Genomic DNA, 17,921 nt, shown 5'->3' on the forward strand with positions numbered 1-17,921 from the left:
ATGTGAGGATCCCTCTCCCAGGACGGACAGAAGTGCAATAGATGTCAAGTGTAAAGGAGAACATCAAGATAAAGGTTTTAGCAGCATTGATTAGAATAAACACTTTGTAGCATAATAGAAGGTAAATTAAATGATGGATTATTGTCAGTAATGGTCGAGTATCTGAGGAGAAATATTGTATATCAAGCAGTCTTGTTGTAATCATAGCCCACGGTCAGCAGCCACCACGATCATGATCCACCATCAAGATCTGATGCCACCATAGACAACAGTCATGATCCACTGCTGCCATCAGGATCCACCATCAGCTGCCACCTTGATCGTGGTCCGCCACCACTATCAGATGCCAACACGATACAGGATCTGCCATTAAGATCCCGATCTCTGATTCGCGATCCATCATCATAATCCATGTCAGCTTGCTAACATGCAGGAAACATACCACCAATTCATTCGATTGCTATGGACACATCATTTTGCAAGAACAAATTAATGGGAATATCATAAGCTTTTTAGGTATTTGTCCAAAATCTAAAGTTCTGGATCAGATTCTAACCTGAGAATAGCACAAGACAAAAATAAAGTCTGAACCAACTTCTATTCTTCCAACAGTTTTTCACAAAAATGTCAACATCTGAAAATGAAAAGGAACTGGAGTTTGGAAGGTCTGGGACAATCAAAGCTTTCACATTATGAAAGGTGTCATTAATACATCTGTCATACTCATTGTTGCATTAGTGGTTATGTCAGGGGATCACCAAATTAGTAGGATCATCCACTGGGGATCATAAACAAAAATCATACAAAAATACAATCCATTCAAAAGCTGTTGAGATGTCTGGACCAAAGTGGTGGATTGGCCAACGCTGCTGCCCCTACTGATCAGGTAGAAATGGCATTATCATCATCAGCTCTGATCGACCCAAACCATCCAAACCCTTCTTTAGATTCAGAGCCATTTTTCTCAGATGAAAACATTGCTTTCAAAAGATAAGATCTCTGTGTTCTGTCACACTGATCTCATGACTTTGATCCTCCAATACAAGAAGGCACCGAGAGAAACAGTCTGTTCTACATCTTACTCTTTATAAGCTGCAGGCTCCAGTAAATATACTGAAGGTAAATGGAACATCAGGATGGGTCACACAAACACGAATGTGGATGTATTTATGCTGAACGCATCACGTCATGAACTTTTTCATGTTGTATGAGTTTGTGTTTTGGGACAGACTATGTCACTTTACCATATACACATTTCCAACATTGTCTGTAGTTGCCGTGCCCTTCTCAATTAATTTGGAAGATGACAAGACAAAGACTGGCTTTTAGGAATGTCACACATGGTGCTAATTGTAAGGAAAAGTACAAAATTGTGTTATATTTTTCAGCATTTCAGAACTAAATTTTACTGATACACACACAGCACCTGTTCCGTTTAAACCACTAACCCCCAAGATTTATGGGGCCTGGGCACAAAAAATGTATTTTTACTAATGGGGATTATATAGATATATATATTTATTTAATTATAATTGGATACCAATATAACTGCACTATTACTGCATGTGTTTTTACTGGATTATGACTGATATATTTTCATGCCTCCACGCCAGTGACAGCCAATGGCTGGAAGCATCTTGGAGGTCAAGGTCACTGTGACAAATGCATCTGCTCAGAAGCACTTTAAGGGAGTTTCTTTAAATTTGGTGTAAATGTTCAATTTGACTCAAAGATGAACTGATTAGATCTTGGTGGTCTAAGGTTAAAGGTCAAAGTCAATGTGACCTAATGTTTTGGTGTATCAGGAACACTCATAGGGGCCTCCATCAGTGCTTTGATGACCTGAGTAGAAATTGGAGGTCAAAGATCAAGGTGACTCAATGAATCCTTTCAAATTTCGCACAAATGTTCTTTTAGATTCACAGATAAACTGTTTAGATTTGGATGGTCAAAGGTCACGGTGGCCTCACAGAACATGTTTGGGCTTTTTGAGTATATTTTATCTCTGCTTTTAGTGGATGTCTTCCAATTTGTATCAGTTGTCAATTGTACTCAAGGATTAACTGATTAGAGTTCAGTGGTCAAAGGTCAGAGTGACCTTGTGGAAGTCTGGAAAAAATGTATGTGGACTGAAACTCACAAACTTGGTAGAGGCATAGAACCTCAGTGCAGTATTTCTAGTTTATTTATAAAAGCCATTAATTACAACTTAAAAAGCCTTGATAGATGGCGTCTTATCAGACAACATTAGCTGCAAAGTTGAACTTAGATGCAGAATCTTTTTAATAAAACTGCAAATAATAGTTAGAAAATAAAGAAAAACAGGTGACTACATATAAAACTATTTATTGGCTCATATAAAATACAAGACAGTGCATGACACATGTGGAGGATGGAGAAGCTGTGGGTGGATCAGGTGGAAACAGGGACAGAGCAGTTAAGACTGAAGCTCTGATGTCTCACAGTCGCCTTGGACAAGGTTGTGTATATCTACAAAACTGATCTCATAAACATGACTGCAGCCTCTTCAGTGAGAGAAAAAGCAATGAACATAACACACAGTGGGAGCTAAACAATTTTACAGCATGCCTGATGTATTTATGGACTGTGAGAGATCAGCATGTAATCGCAACCTGGGATAACCCTCGTTTCACTGGCAGCAAATGGACAGAAAACTAATCAACATATATAAAAATATAAACAAATGAATTACAAAGACGGACAACCAATAAAGATTATATTTCACTTTCAAGACAAGTTGAGAAATAATTATGAACATATAAAACAATTAGCTGTTACCTTAAACAGCTGACTTTCAGCAAATAACAAACCTGCTTGGGTCAAGTCATTAAAAAGCTTCCTGCTGCTGAAAGATGTGAGAGGAAGAAGAGCGGAGGAGACAAACAGCAGCATCCCTGCTGTTAATTTAAAAACAACTGTCCTCTTCCTGTGAAACCACAGCAAATTGGCTGGATGGATGATTTATGGTGATCTCATCTCAGTCACAGACAGACAAGAAGTGTCAGGAAATGAAGCTAGTGAAAACGTGTGAAGCTTGGTATCCAGGAAAGATCAAAAGATTCTTCCCACCTAAAAACAGATCCGTGAGTTTTTAATAGTCAGCCTGTCTTTTTATTGCAGGTTGTCGACGCGTACTCCAGCAGGTGAAGAGTACAGAAATGTTTGTTACCATGATGATAGCGCTGTCATCTAACACTGTTATCACTATTCACAATTATTACACATGGCATGGCTTCAGCCCACACTGATACCCTCTGTCTGACTGAAGAGTACAGAGCTGTGACAAACAACCGTCAGATCTCTGACAGAGTCACCCGCAAGGAGTCTGCTGAGCTCTCGATAGCCAGGGTGAAGGTGTCCTCGTTGGAATAATGTTGGATGATGTTGTCATCCATGTTCACTAGGACCCTGAGGAAGACAACACACACATTAACATCACTTGGTTGATTCTCAGAGTCAGTCAAATTGATAAGGTGACTCCAGGGATGACGCTGTCAGATATTCTGTTTGTATTTTTCTATTAAAATCAAGAATATCGGCTGTGGCTAAGGAGGTAGAGCAGTCATCCAATACCCGTCTCCCCCATTGTGCAGGAGAAACTGAACCATAGTATGACTCAAACTGGCCCTGATGGCTGTGCAAGCAGTGTGTTAGTGATAGAGAAAGTGTTGCACATGGATGCACTGTATGAATGTGTGTGTGAATAGCAAAACTGTAATGTGAAGTGCTTTGAGTGGTCATCATAACTAGAAAAGTGCTGTATAAATACAGACCAACTGGATGGATCGGCACCAAATTTCCACATTCATGGTTCTTAGATGATGTACCCTAGACATTTTGGTGATCCTTTGATTATTTTCTTGCGCCACCACTAGTTTGTGGCTTAAAATGAAATGTCTCAACAATGATTGACATTTATAATCAGTTACCAGGGCATTACACAAATGGAAGTCCAAACCAAGGACCATGTCTCTGTTACATCGATCACACTCCATGCAGTAAGTTTTGGTTTAACATTGCGCCTGTGATATCATCATGGTATTGCTACCAGAAACGTGAAAGTCCTCATCGTTCAAACATTATATCGTCAGAAACGATAACAAAGATGATGAACAAGATCATCTGCTTAGCATCAGCGTGTGAGCATTCATATTGTGAGCATGTTAGCAGCCTGTTAGTGTTTGTGTCCTTTCTGGGCAGTTTGACTCACCCTTTCTTGCTTTTTTGGTAAACTTTGGCCATCTTGTCAACAGGCAGTGCATATTTCTCTGAGATCTGTGAAGGAACAAAGTTGAACTATTTAATAAAATATATTAGTTTTCCAAGATAAGATAATCCTACAATAAACACAATCGATCTAATGTTTAGAACATGTTCTATGCTGCAGTTAAAACCTCATGACAGTACAACTCTTAATACTCACTGCCTCAATCAGTGCTTTGAGTGTTGGGGTGTGCAGCATTAAGGCATCAAACACTTCATCACACTCCTTCCTCACATACAGGAGGACTAATAGGGCATAGGGTAAACAAGACAAACAAATATTTATATGCAGTTATATCTTTTACTCAAATGCAACAAAAACATTGAGAATGCAAAAGACAAACCTTTCCTTCCATGGTCTACTCTGGACTTCTTAGGGGGACAGACAGCCTCCTCATCAACACAGGACATCCTCTTCACCACAACACTCCTGACATATGTACATAAACATACAGACACCATTTAAAGTCAAACTATGTCACGTTTGTTGAGCAGCATCATTAAGTGGATATAAATCTGGCTGATCGTGATAATAATGGCGGATCCTTTATCGTGTTGGCATCTGATAGTGGTGGTGGACCACGACCGAGGTGGCAGCTGATGGTGGATCCTAATGGCGGCAGTGGATCATGACTGTTGTCTATAGTGGCATCCGATCTTGACCATGGATTATGATTACAACAAGACTGCTTGATATACAATATTTCTCCTCAGATACTCGACCATTACTGACAATCCATCAATTAATTTACCTTCTATTATGCTACAAAGTGTTTATTCTAATCAATGCTGCAAATACCCGTAGCTTTCTGATGTTCTCCTTTACACTTGACATCTATTGCACTTCTCTCCGTCCTGGGAGAGGGATCCTCACATGTGGCTCTCTCTGAGGTTTCTACTTCTTTTTACCCTGTTAAAAGGGTTTTTTTAGTAGTTTTTCCTTACACTTGTTGAGGGTTAAGGGCAGAGGGTGTCACACCTTGTTAAAGCCCTATGAGACAAACTGTGATTTGTGAATATGGGCTATACAAATAAAATTTGATTGATTGATTGATTGATCGATAAAGATGGACGACATGACAGCTCACCAAATTATCTTGATGGCCCCCTGGACCTGTTACATTTTTCTTAAAGATGGTTTCTGTCATTTTTTGTCGTTCTTATCACACTGATTTATGTGCAACACATGAACATTTAGAGAAAACCAGTTGTGTGTAAATAACAGCACTGATAATACTCACCCATCTCTGTCAACCTCCTCTGTGTTAAAAGCAAACACCTGCAAATAGCAGAAAAAAACATTATGAATCACACTGCACCAGAACAGTGTCTGTCTGTCTGTCTGTCTGTCTGTCTGTCTGTCTGTGTGTGTGTGTGTGTGTGTGTGTGTGTGTGTGTGTGTGTGTGTGTGTGTGTGTGTGTGTGTGTGAGAGAGAGAGAGACACAGAAAGGGTTACCTGCCCTGCTCTCTGCAGGTTTCCAAAGTGGACGTCAGGAATGAAGAGGACAGGCTGGGAGTCCAGGTCGGTCATGGCTTTGAACAGCGTGCAGTCAGTCCTCTTAATGTTAGAGGTTGGCCCCGAGCTGCCATTTTTCCCTAATACCCAGAGAGTGTGAATTCAGCAACTGTTGCCAGGCAACAAGTCCAAGTAAAGGCCCCATCAGGTTTGATTACACTGACTGTCCTCTCTATTCAATTTCATGATTTCCCAGAAAGTGCTTTACAACCTCATTTCGGCAAAATTCTAATCAAGCTCGGTGACTAATCATTGATAAACATAATGGAAATTAATATAATTTTATTATCTGGCAAATAAAGGAAGGAAAAACTTATTTTTTTACCTTTCACCCTCTTTCTGAGATGTTTCTTCTCCTCATCACGCAGCTTCCTCTCAGCACCCTGCAAAACAACAGCAGGTTACAATGACATGAAGTGCAGAATGCTTACAAAGAGTAAAAGTAAAGAATTGAACCATTCTCTAATCATTGGCCCGACCAGGCAGTGGACTGTGCCGGCAGCCTTCCTCACCTTGTCACAGAAAACCTTGATCTCGGAGAAGGCCCTGTGGATGGGTCTGCTGCTGCAGCTGTTGTAGCTGTAGGTGTCGATCTGGATGATCAGAGGCATCCCCTTCACGCCCTTCTGCGAGGAGAAGTCTGTGCTCAGACAGTTCACAGAGATAAAGACCTGAGAAACAAACATAAGACAGAGGCTTCATTTCTGGAGGGGTCTTTGACACAAGCAGTGGAAGAGATGTTTATCACAGTGATCATGCATTAGTGTTGGGAATCAATGCACCTCTCATATCTGCATGATTTTATGCATTGCAGTGTTGGCACACAATTGGCCTATTGGATAGTTGCATGAATGCATGAGTGGACACATGCTCCTAGTAAAGTGCACAGTAAGTTCATATGTAGCTTATAGCAATGAACACATGTCACATTAAATGTTTGTATAGGCCATATTCACAAATCACAATTTGCCTCATAGGGCTGCTTAATCTGTATAAAGTGGGATATCCTCTGCCCTTAACACTCAACTAGAGTATGGAAAACTACCAAAAACAAAAAGCCTTTTAACATGGAGGAAAATAACAGAAACCTCTGAGTGGGTCACAAGTGAGGGATCCCTCTCACTGGATGGACAGAAGTGCAATCGATGTTGCGTGTAACAGAGCACATCAACAAAGTAACAATATATAAAACCCTCATGAGAAACGACAGTGTCAGCCATAAATTGAGAGGCATATCAATGTTTAAATAGTTTAAATAAACAATTAAACATAATGGAACATGAACATACATGAGATCATCTGTCTGGGTACATCTGACTATCTTATCTGAAACCTTAAATTACCTAACTAGTTGATCGGTCACAAGTAAAGAATAAAAAAGTGATGTCCGTCATTTATTCTTGTCTGAATGAGATGTGAAGTCAAACAGGGTGTATGGGCTGAGCTCTGATCTTCTCCCACTAGCAGATGGTGTATTACAGTTGATATTGAAAAGGTATCACTCTTTTTTCTAACAACTAAAACCAATTATTCACCTCTTATCAGCTGATGTATAATTTTATAACCTGTTGTTGTGAATCTTGACCTGACTCATAAAATGTGCAGTGACAAGTTAAAGGGTCATAGGGTCTTGAGTCACAACAGCAGCAGCCCCAGAATCAACACTCAGCCAAGACAACTCCACCACTTCTCAACACATTACTTCTGGAAAATATTTCACATGCCAACAAACAAGCTTGAAATTTGGAAATATGGAAATATGGAAATATGGACTGAGAGGAAAGTGTAACATCGGCACTGAATCAACTGAATTGCCAGTTGTTTAATATTCTTCCTGACCTGATGAAGCAGAGTGGAGCTGCTTAGCAATTGAATTTCAAAATCACAACCAAATATTGAACCACTTCAAACTGTAAAGTGTACACGTTGAACCAGATGTTCTCCGTTTTCCAGGGAAAACAACCCTTGAAATAAATTGACATAGCCCAAAGAACAACACAGGTTAAATATCTTTGAAAGATGTTAGACATGTATTAAAAATATTTTAACCATGTCAACACTAATTATCAATATATCATGATCATTTTAATGGATGAATTTGGAAACTTTTCACGAGCACCCTGGCAGTGGTCCACGGACCACCTTTTGACATATGGTTATTCTAACATATTAAATAACATTATGGAGAAGATTACCAATGAGGGATGACAAGGTTTTTTTTAAAGCCAAATCATGTAAACCAACATTAATCCTCCAGTTAAACAGGATCAACAGCCTGAGCAACAGGTCGGTGAAGACAGATAACGGTAGAGATTCCTCCCCGTGGCTCCACAGCGATTTTCCCACTATGCAAGCACCAACAGCATCGTGTTGGAACCTGCAGTGGAGAGGGCTGATCGCTGGGAAGGCCTGGAGCACAAACGAGCCTCCTACACACCTCTGCAAATCCACACCTCCACAGACCCAAGCCATTTAAAAATCTCCACAAGTGGTAAACGCATTGCTGCAAGTAAGTGTGTGTGTGTGTGTGTGTGTGTGTGTGTGTGTGTGTGTGTGTGTGTGTGTGTGTGTGTGTGTGTGTGTGTGTGTGTGTGTGTGTGTGTGTGTGTGTGTGTGTGTGTGTGTGTGTGTGTGTGTGTGTGTGTGTGTTCACGAGTTCATGAGGGCAGAATAAAGTGGCTGTTTTTTGCTGTCCGCTCAACCAGGCACAAACAAAACAGAGAGGTCCTGCAGGAAGCGGCTCATCTCCCCTATCAATACATCTCACACTAATTTACAATGGGGGTGATGACTGTTGCCTGGCAACAGCAAAGCCATGCCAAAACAAATGATTGGGATAAAAACAACAATTTGATTCGGATTTAATAATAATGGAAACCGAAATGTCTCTGTGGCACAGAGAGAGGAGGGAAGTGATAGTGGAGACATGTGAGCCTGCATACTTCCTCACAATAACAGACGTGTTTACAGTGAGCCCTAGTCCTGTGTTAGTCAGTATGGCTAAGAGAGGCCTGATAAGGATCATCTTGAAATCTCTAATTTGGTACACTTAGACCAAATCATGCTAAAAAGGCTTTTATATTGAGCCATTGGCCGCTGATCATTTTCTTATCATTTTGTTTAGCATAAGTTTATATGTTTACATCCTAACCTTAGAGTGTGAGCATGCAGCCACTTGTTAACAAGAAAGAGGCTAAGGCTAATGAGAATGTTTTACAGATATTGGTACACACATCTTGCAGGTATTGTAGTACTGGAAAACTTGATGAAAAGTCACTAATGTTCATCCTGAGGGGAATTTGAAGGTCTGTACTAAATTGTTTAGTAATGCAGAAACTAGATACAATTATTATTAAAATAAAAATTTAAAGTTGTCAACCATATAGAGGGTCAGTTGAAAAAATGCAATTGACTTACTAATGGGAAATGCTGGATGTGTTTTTTGGACTTGACCCCATGTTAGGGTCAATACTGACCAGTCTCTCTGTCTGACACTGCCACCAGCATGCTTCACCTCAGGGAGGCTATCAGCCAGGTGATGAACAGTACGTGGTGTTCACCAGACATATTTCTGTCCAAGGGGTTCAAATTTAGTTTAATCAGAGCTGAGAAAGTTTTCCATACATTCTCAGAGTTCTTTAACTCCACCATACAATGTGTGACTGATGAGGTGTCGCTTTGGTGCTCATCCATTCAGCATGTTCTTCCATCTCTGCTCTGATAGATTAACCGTTGGGTCCTTCTTGTCCTCACTTAGACTGGATGACCAACTCAAGAAAGAGTCCTGGCGTTTCCAAACTTCTTAAATTTCCCAATTATTATGATAATTGTGCTTCTGAGAAAGCTCAGAGCCTTAGAAATGATTTTATACCTCATAGCTTGCCGCTATTTTATCGCAAATTTCTACAGAGATCTCCTTGGACTTCATAGCTTGGGATGCACCTGACCATAATTTGGAGAGCCACAGCAAATAAGCAAGAGATAAATAAATAATATATTTCAGTTTTTGTTTTATACATTTTATAAAGTTTGTCACTTTGTCATTATGGGTTATCCAGTGAAGATTGAAAAACAGCTTTTTAATCACAGTACAATCTCACAATTCTTCTTTTGCTTGTTATTTACCTTGGCTTCTTCACTGACGTCCCACGTGAAAGAGACAGCATTGTAGGCAATTTCCTCCACATTCCCAATTGTACTGAAACTCTCCTTGTAGTCGGCTGAGAAGTGAAGATCAGAGGAAACACTTTTGGGTTCAGGGAAGTTTGGTGTCAACCCTTATTATGACATGTCAGGACACAAGCAATGATAAAAACAATGTAAAAGTACTTCATTCAAAATCCCACTTAACTAAAAGTATACAGATATTGAAGCAAATATACTTCAATTATCAAAAATAATCATTTTGATTCTGCTGAGAATATACACTACCGTTCAAAAGTTTGGGGTCACTTAGAAATTTCCTTATTTTTCAAAGAAAAGCACTGTTTTTTTCAATGAAGATAACATTAAATTAATCAGACATACACTCTATACATTGTTAATGTGGTAAATGACTATTCTAGGTGGAAACGTCTGGTTTTTAATGAAATATCTACATAGGTGTATAGAGGCCCATTTCCAGCAACTATCACTCCAGTGTTCTAATGGTACATTGTGTTTGCTAATCGCCTTAGAAGACTAATGGATGATTAGAAAACCCTTGAAAACCCTTGTGCAATTATGTTAGCACAGCTGAAAACTGTTTTGCTGGTGAGAGAAGCTATAAAACTGGCCTTCCTTTGAGCTAGTTGAGTATCTGGAGCATCACATTTGTGGGTTCGATTATACTCTCAAAATGGCCAGAAAAAGAGAACTTTCATGTGCAACTCGCCAGTCTAATCTTGTTCTTAGAAATGAAGGCTATTCCATGCGAGAAATTGCGAAGAAACTGAAAATTTCCTACAACGGTGTGTACTACTCCTTCAGAGAACAGCACAAACGGGCTCTAACCAGAGTAGAAAGAGAAGTGGGAGGCCCGGTGCACAACTCAGCAAGAAGACAAGTATATTAGAGTCTCTAGTTTGAGAAATAGACGCCTCACAGGTCCTCAACTGGCAGCTTCTTTAAATGGTACCCGCAAAACGCCAGTGTCAACGTCTACAGTGAAGAGGCGACTCCGGGATGCTGGCCTTCTAGGCAGAGTGGCAAAGAAAAAGCCATATCTGAGACTGGCCAATAAAAAGAAAAGATTGATATGGGCAAAAGAACACAGACATTGGACAGAGGAAGATTGGAAAAAAGTGTTATGGACAGACGAATCAAAGTTTGAGGTGTTTGGATCACACAGAAGAACATTTGTGAGACGCAGAACAGGTGAAAAGATGCTGGAAGAGTGCCTGACGCCATCTGTCAAGCATGGTGGAGGTAATGTGATGGTCTGGGGCTGCTTTGGTGCTGGTAAAGTGGGAGATTTGTACAAGGTAAAAGGGATTTTAAATAAGGAAGGCTATCACTCCATTTTGCAACGCCATGCCATACCCTGTGGACAGCGCTTGATTGGAGCCAATTTCCTCCTACAACAGGACAATGACCCAAAGCACACCTCCAAATTATGCAAGAACTATTTAGGGAAGAAGCAGGCAGCTGGTATGCTGTCTGTAATGGAGTGGCCAGCGCAGTCACCAGATCTCAACCCCATTGAGCTGTTGTGGGAGCAGCTTGACCGTATGGTACGCAAGAAGTGCCCATCAAGCCAATCCAACTTGTGGGAGGGGCTTCAGGAAGCATGGGGTGACATTTCTACAGATTACCTCAACAAATTAACAGCTAGAATGCCAAAGGTCTGCAATGCTGTAATTGCTGCAAATGGAGCATTCTTTGACGAAAGCAAAGTTTGAAGAACAAAATTAATATTTCAAATAAAAATCATTATTTCTAACCTTGTCAATGTCTTGACTATATTTTCTATTCATTTTGCAACTCATTTGATAAATAAAAGTGTGAGTTTTCATGGAAAACACGAAATTGTCTGGGTGACCCCAAACTTTTGAACGGTAGTGTATATGATTTTAATACTGCTTTATCAATGCAGTTTTACTGACTGTGAAAGTTTTCCATAATATAGTACTACATACAAATATAGTAGTACACACATACATCTATATTCATACAGGCTACTTTGGATACAGTTGGCTAGTTTAGTCCAAATTACTTTCCAAGAGAGGAATCTGATCTGTTTTTTTAAGTATCACAGGGTCAAAAAGGTCCATCTTTAGAATTGTATTGAATTCAATAAGCTTATAATTGATATGTGAGGAAACTATGGCTCTAAAATGTATGTTGTGGTGCAGTATTTCCTTCCAAAATGTAGTGGGATGGAGGTGTAAAGTAGTATAAATTGGAAATACTGATTTCGGATAATAATCTGGCATTTTCTCACGGAATAACTATGCCAACAAATTGACAAATTTGCTAAGCTAGATACAGATTCCCATAATGCCCTTGCCATTTCCTCTCAACCTATGTTCATGTTGACATTAACTTGCCAGAGACAAAGTCACCAATGTGAAATCTGTGGTTCATTCCTTAGAGTTTGAAACCACAGGTTGAGGCCTGTCTCTTGCTGAGAGGACATGGCCTTCCTCCAGGCCCCAGCCTACTTCTCCAGTTAACATCTATGCAAATGCAGACCTACCGACTCCCTCGACACTGAGCTGGGAGGATTGAGTATTGACAGTTATTAAAATTATATAGGGTTGCACTTCAGGATATGTGACAGGATTCTCACGCAGCCTTCCTGTGGAGTTTAGACCTGCATAGTCTCTTTTCACGCCTGGTTCTGTGCAGTTTAGGTGTCAAAATATCTATATCTGAGTAATCTATATCTGGGCGCATATTTAAGGTAAGTTTCTGCCTGTTTACATTTTGAGATTTGCCATTTTAATGACAGTCCTCGCCTCTCCAAGTGCAAATGTTACACCGAAACAAGTCCCTCTCACCAAAAACACGACTTTGCAGTGGCACTGAGGCTGCACCCTGAGCTTATCACCACCAAAGACAGAGATTTGTTTGAAGAAACTCAAAAAGGTTTTTTTTTCCTCTAGCAGAATGATAATGTCTGCAGCCAGACCGTTCTCCAGCAAAGACACAGTGCTGCAGAGATCTGACTATGGGAGACTATCCTGTCAATGACAAGCACAACAGCAATCATCTTACCAATGTCCAGGACCCTCTGTTTGGCAGTGTGCTGACGGGAGTGCCAGTATTTCCAATTCTTCAGCTGCTCGTCTCTGCACTTGTCTTCCCCAAAGACGACCATGATAACACTCTGCGGTGCAGGATAAAGGATCATTAGGCCAAAAATCTAAAAGAAATATAACATTTCTAAGCAGGACATGGTTTCATGCTAACCAACAAAAACTAACAGAAATATACCTCTACACTGTCTCCCCTCCCTCACCTGTACAATACTGTCCCACTGCAGCTCAGAGCCTCCCATGGTGCATTGCTCACTACTGCATGAGCTCCCATCAGGCCCCTGTGAGGGTGAAGGTCGACTCACCCGCACTTTGCCTCTGTGCTGACGTTGGGTTGAACTGAAGGCGGTCTCAGACAGCGTCAGAGCATAGAACTGTCCCCGGTTCAGGTAAGCCATGGGTCCCTCTCCCTGCCGCAGCGACATGCTGGCCTCCAGATTGTACTGGAAACTGTTGCTGTAAGAACACAAGCATGTGTGGAACCATCTGACAACCCCTCATTAAGATGCACATCTGGAACATCTCCACAGATAAAATAATAAATAAAATAATAATAATAATTGACATGAGTGCAAATAAAAATGGGAACAAACGGTATCACCTTTAATAAAAAATAAAAAGTACACCAATTCATTTTTAAGATTTAGCCCAAGTAAGGTTCTATGTTTTTCTAATTATCAAACAACTTAAAACATCACTGATGTCAGCAACAATTACCAACCTGTTCAGACCCAGTATTAAGATCACCAGTGGACAGGGTAATGTTAGTCTGTTCACATCTGGCATTAAAGTGTGTGCTGTGAGTACCTAGATCAGATTTCACTTACCCACCCTATATGCAAATAATCATATCAGAAAAATGTATCAATGACCACACAATCAAGCTGGTGGAATTGTTTTTTGGTAAAGCCTGGAACAGCTCATTAACATAACTAGAAATATTGCACTGCAGTTGGATACGTCCCCCAACCAGTGCCTTTACCATCTACATTAAAAAAAAAGTCCAGATTCAAATAAAGGTCACTGTGACCTTTACCTTTGACATCTAATTAGTTCATGTTTAAATTCAAGTGACAACTGATCAATATAGAAACTTCCTCAAGGCGGTCTTGAGATATCACATTCAAGAGGCCAAAAACGTGTTTTGTGAGGCCACCGTGACCTTTGACTACCAAAATCGACTCAGCTAATCCGTGAGTCCAAAAGAATCTGAAGTGAACACATGTGCACAATTTGAGGTGTTCCTGAGATATCGCTTTCAAAAGGCAAAACACAGATACCAGTGACATTGATCTTTGACTACCAAATTCTAATCAAGTCATCCATGAGTTCAAGTAAATTTTGCCAGATGAAATGAAATGAAATTCCCTACAGGCCATGCTGATATCTCACATTCACAGGAACATGACATAGTCGTGACCTTGATCTTTGACCCCCAGGCACCCATATCCAGTCCAAGTGAATGTTTGCACCAAAATTAAGGAGATTCCCTCGAGAGCGGTGCAGTATATTTACGTACGGATAGACAATCCCAAAACATAATGTGTCCGGCCAGTGGCTGTGGCCAGTGTGGAGGCCTGAAAAATTGCAAAACATCTACATGGACAGAGGTGATTGTTGCAGGGTATTCAGGGTCCTTATGGTGTACCAAACTATTTTGAATGACACGAGTATGCTTTCATGATGGCTGTGTTGAACAGGAGGAGGTGGTTACATTTCAGATACGTCATTTCTATTCACAAAGAAATTATGTTATTTTAACCCAGTATGAGTTTACAGATTTGTCTGATGACAATGTTTGGGTGTGTGTCAGAGCAAGAGAGAAAGAGAGTGAGCAGATTCAGGAGGGAGTGAAATAATTAATGCTGTGTTAGAGCTACTATGAAGAAAGATTTTACCCATTTGAAAAAAATAGAAATCACTATGTGGCAGTCAGTGTAGATACTGATAATGTATGGGCACTGAGAAAAGTAAAAATATGTTTGATTCATGTCCATGTTCATGTTCTATCCATGTCCATTATTAGTCCCCAAATGACTTCTTATTCTTATTCAATGTTTTAAAGCATAGGACAAGATGGTGAATATCCCTTTGACATTTAAAGGTCTTCCACATTAGTTTGATGATAAGTTGCCGACAACCAGCAGATGAAACTGTAGTGGGTCAGAGGATACCAGCTGACTGGACTGTCCATATGTGGCCCAAGAGGCAATTTGTAGTCACACAGTAAAAAGAATGTGGACATATGTTTCCTACACCACGTTCGAATGGCATCTGAGTGATCGGATCTCAGGACACATTTGGGGGCTTTGAGACCTGAACTAATCACTTGTGATTGGATCACGCAGGTCAAATGTTAATAACAAGTCTGACAGGGGTCTATGCATGAGTGTGCGAAATACACAGTGGCATTCTGGGGGGGTCCCCCCGTAGCCAGTGCTCCAGTGTTATGCGTAGAGGAAGGCAGAGGAAGCTGTATTTAACGCATTGTTGTTGTTTTTTTCTTTCCATGGGACTTGACAAAAACAGTGACTATAGAGGATTACCGTCTTATCTTTCAATACTTCTGTATCAGAGTATTCTGTGTGCCCACAAACAAAATGTTACATCTGTAAAAGAAGAAGATATACATTGTGTTCCGAGAGGAAAACAGGAAACGACGACACATAAAGCAAAAAGTACAAATAATGTAAAGCAAGACATAATATCACCTCTCCTTCCACAGCTTCCTCATATGTGCTGTCTGGAGTGCTTCTCTGTTCATCTTTCAAGTATCCAGACAAGGACAAATCATAGCAGCTCTGTTTGTAAACCATCTCTCTCTGCTCTCCGGTCACTGCTGGATAGGAACCTCCACAGGAGGACTCTCCCATAGGCTTCTGTCCCTCTGTCTTGACCAGAGCAAAATATACCCCACCTTCACTTTTACCATCTCCTCCTCTAATGCCTCCTGTAAGGCCTGTAGAGTCGTACTTGGAGCCCTGGTGTTCTATAGTGGTGCTGTTGTTTAGAGAGAGGTTGACAGGCATGCATCTAAGAGCCTGAAGACGCTGATCTAGTATTTCCAAGTTACCACAGTTATTGGGCCCAAGAGCAGAGGGGTCTGTGGGTTTTACACAACTGGCTGCAAGTCTCCTCTCCCTAGGAACCTGACAAGGTTATAGCAGATACAAAAAAATAGGATCAGAAACAAATCATTATGCACTGTGTTGGTATTATTTTATGTAATGTAACACTTTTCTCACCTTGTAGTAGTCATAGAGCAATCCCAGAGCAGCTGCGCTGTCCTCGTCTCCATTGATGCTCATCATGGCCTTAGTGGCAGCAGACAGAGGGTTCTCCAGGTAGCCCCTCCACGCCTCATCATCACTGCTAAACACCCTGCCCGAGGTCGCTGACGCTTCGTTGGGTAACACCACCACCAGCCGTTTACTGAGAGGACAGCAGAACAAAGGGAAGAGACAATAAGACATGTTGTCACTACTTATTCTCCGAAGCCTCTTCTGCCAAGCCACCAAGTCTGCCCCAGGCTGTTTCTCACCAAACCTCCATCTAATTGTCTGCTACATGTGAAGTGTGTTTATTTAAGTTCACTGAATAACAACTGCTTGCATTTACCACATTTAAATAACAGAAAAATATAGTGAGTCAGTGCTGAAAGTGTCAAGCTACTGTTTCATGATCAAAATAAATAAGATCAATAAGTAAATATGTAATTTATAAGTTATTAGTCAGCACAGAAGAAACAAGCTCTCAGTCCCAGAAAGGCACAGTTTTTAATATGCAGAGTGAAGTCAAATCTTTAGTACCTGTAACATCACCATTATATTAATCAAGTAAACTCTGTTTCTGTGATGCATTAAGGGCATTTTATCTCTCACGGAACAACTGTTAGGTGAGTGTTTGTGTCTTACCTGTCCATGTCCATGCTGCCTCCCCACTCTCTGCTGTTGTCTGAGACTCGCTGGAGAAACTGGACTTTCTAGTTGGAGCAGGTGAGTTCGTGTGGGACACTGACGAAACAGGGCCCACAAGAGGCGGGTCGTATTTAACGTCTCAATTCAAACAGCCAATGAAATCATTCAATGAAATCATTGCGCAACTAAACATAGTCGAGCACCATGGATGAATGTGTTGTGTAGAAAGTTGTTAAATTAAAGAGAAGGGAACAACGGAACCGGAAGAAGCGGCGCAAACAACAAAACAAAAGTGTCCTTGCTGATTGGTTTAATGTTCCTACACAGGTGGCACAGACAGGAGGAGGCGTGACCTGTTTTTCTTTTTCATTGACGTATACACGCGTATACATCCTCCTGATCACATCGTTGTCATTTTGTGATAATGACTCATATCAAATACGAAAGAAAAAGTAAAAAAAGGAATAGAAATACAAACAAAAATGTATAAGGGAGATGATAACATCAATTTATTGTGTATTTTGTACGTTATCAGATTTTGTACCCCTCAGATTTCCCCCCAAATCTGAGGGGTTATAGTAACATTTTATGTTTATTGTTATTGTTGAAACAAATTCATGTAGATGTTGTAATTTAATACAAAATAGGCAAATATTAGGGGTGTTCTGAAGCACTCAGATTTGTAATGTTCATAAACAAAACCATAACTTTTAGTACTGGTATTAATCTGATGAAGCTTTAAAAAATCAGCAGAGAAAACGAGGGAAATGTTGAAAAGAAAATGCTAAAATTCAGTTTCTGTCTTTACCAACTGAGTTTATATAACGTGTCAATGAAGCATGAAAGTAGAGAATGACTACATCTTCAATCAGGTTTTACAACAGTAATATAACTTACTTTGACTGAAAGTGGTGGATTAATCAGAGGCAAACAGACGTTTACTGATATGAATAGCTACATTCCAT

General features: G+C 40.3%; 1 protein-coding gene across 1 annotated transcript; it reads right to left on the minus strand.

Moving 5' to 3' along the window:
- Nucleotides 1–2,330: 2,330 nt before the first annotated feature.
- LOC118114215 (grainyhead-like protein 2 homolog) lies at nucleotides 2,331–17,220 on the minus strand. Its single transcript, XM_047341036.1, has 15 exons — nucleotides 16,954–17,220; nucleotides 16,285–16,471; nucleotides 15,722–16,188; nucleotides 15,214–15,225; nucleotides 13,243–13,489; nucleotides 12,999–13,110; nucleotides 9,927–10,021; nucleotides 6,314–6,472; nucleotides 6,127–6,184; nucleotides 5,742–5,881; nucleotides 5,526–5,563; nucleotides 4,629–4,714; nucleotides 4,445–4,530; nucleotides 4,232–4,296; nucleotides 2,331–3,429 (listed from the first exon to the last, which is right to left on the minus strand). The coding sequence occupies exons 1-15, from the start codon at nucleotides 16,965–16,967 to the stop codon at nucleotides 3,315–3,317; spliced, it is 1,881 nt and encodes a 626-aa protein (XP_047196992.1). The 5' UTR covers nucleotides 16,968–17,220; the 3' UTR covers nucleotides 2,331–3,314.
- Nucleotides 17,221–17,921: the final 701 nt, after the last annotated feature.

The sequence above is a fragment of the Hippoglossus stenolepis genome, chromosome 8 (assembly GCF_022539355.2).
Source record: "Hippoglossus stenolepis isolate QCI-W04-F060 chromosome 8, HSTE1.2, whole genome shotgun sequence".
NCBI lineage: Eukaryota > Metazoa > Chordata > Actinopteri > Pleuronectiformes > Pleuronectidae > Hippoglossus > Hippoglossus stenolepis.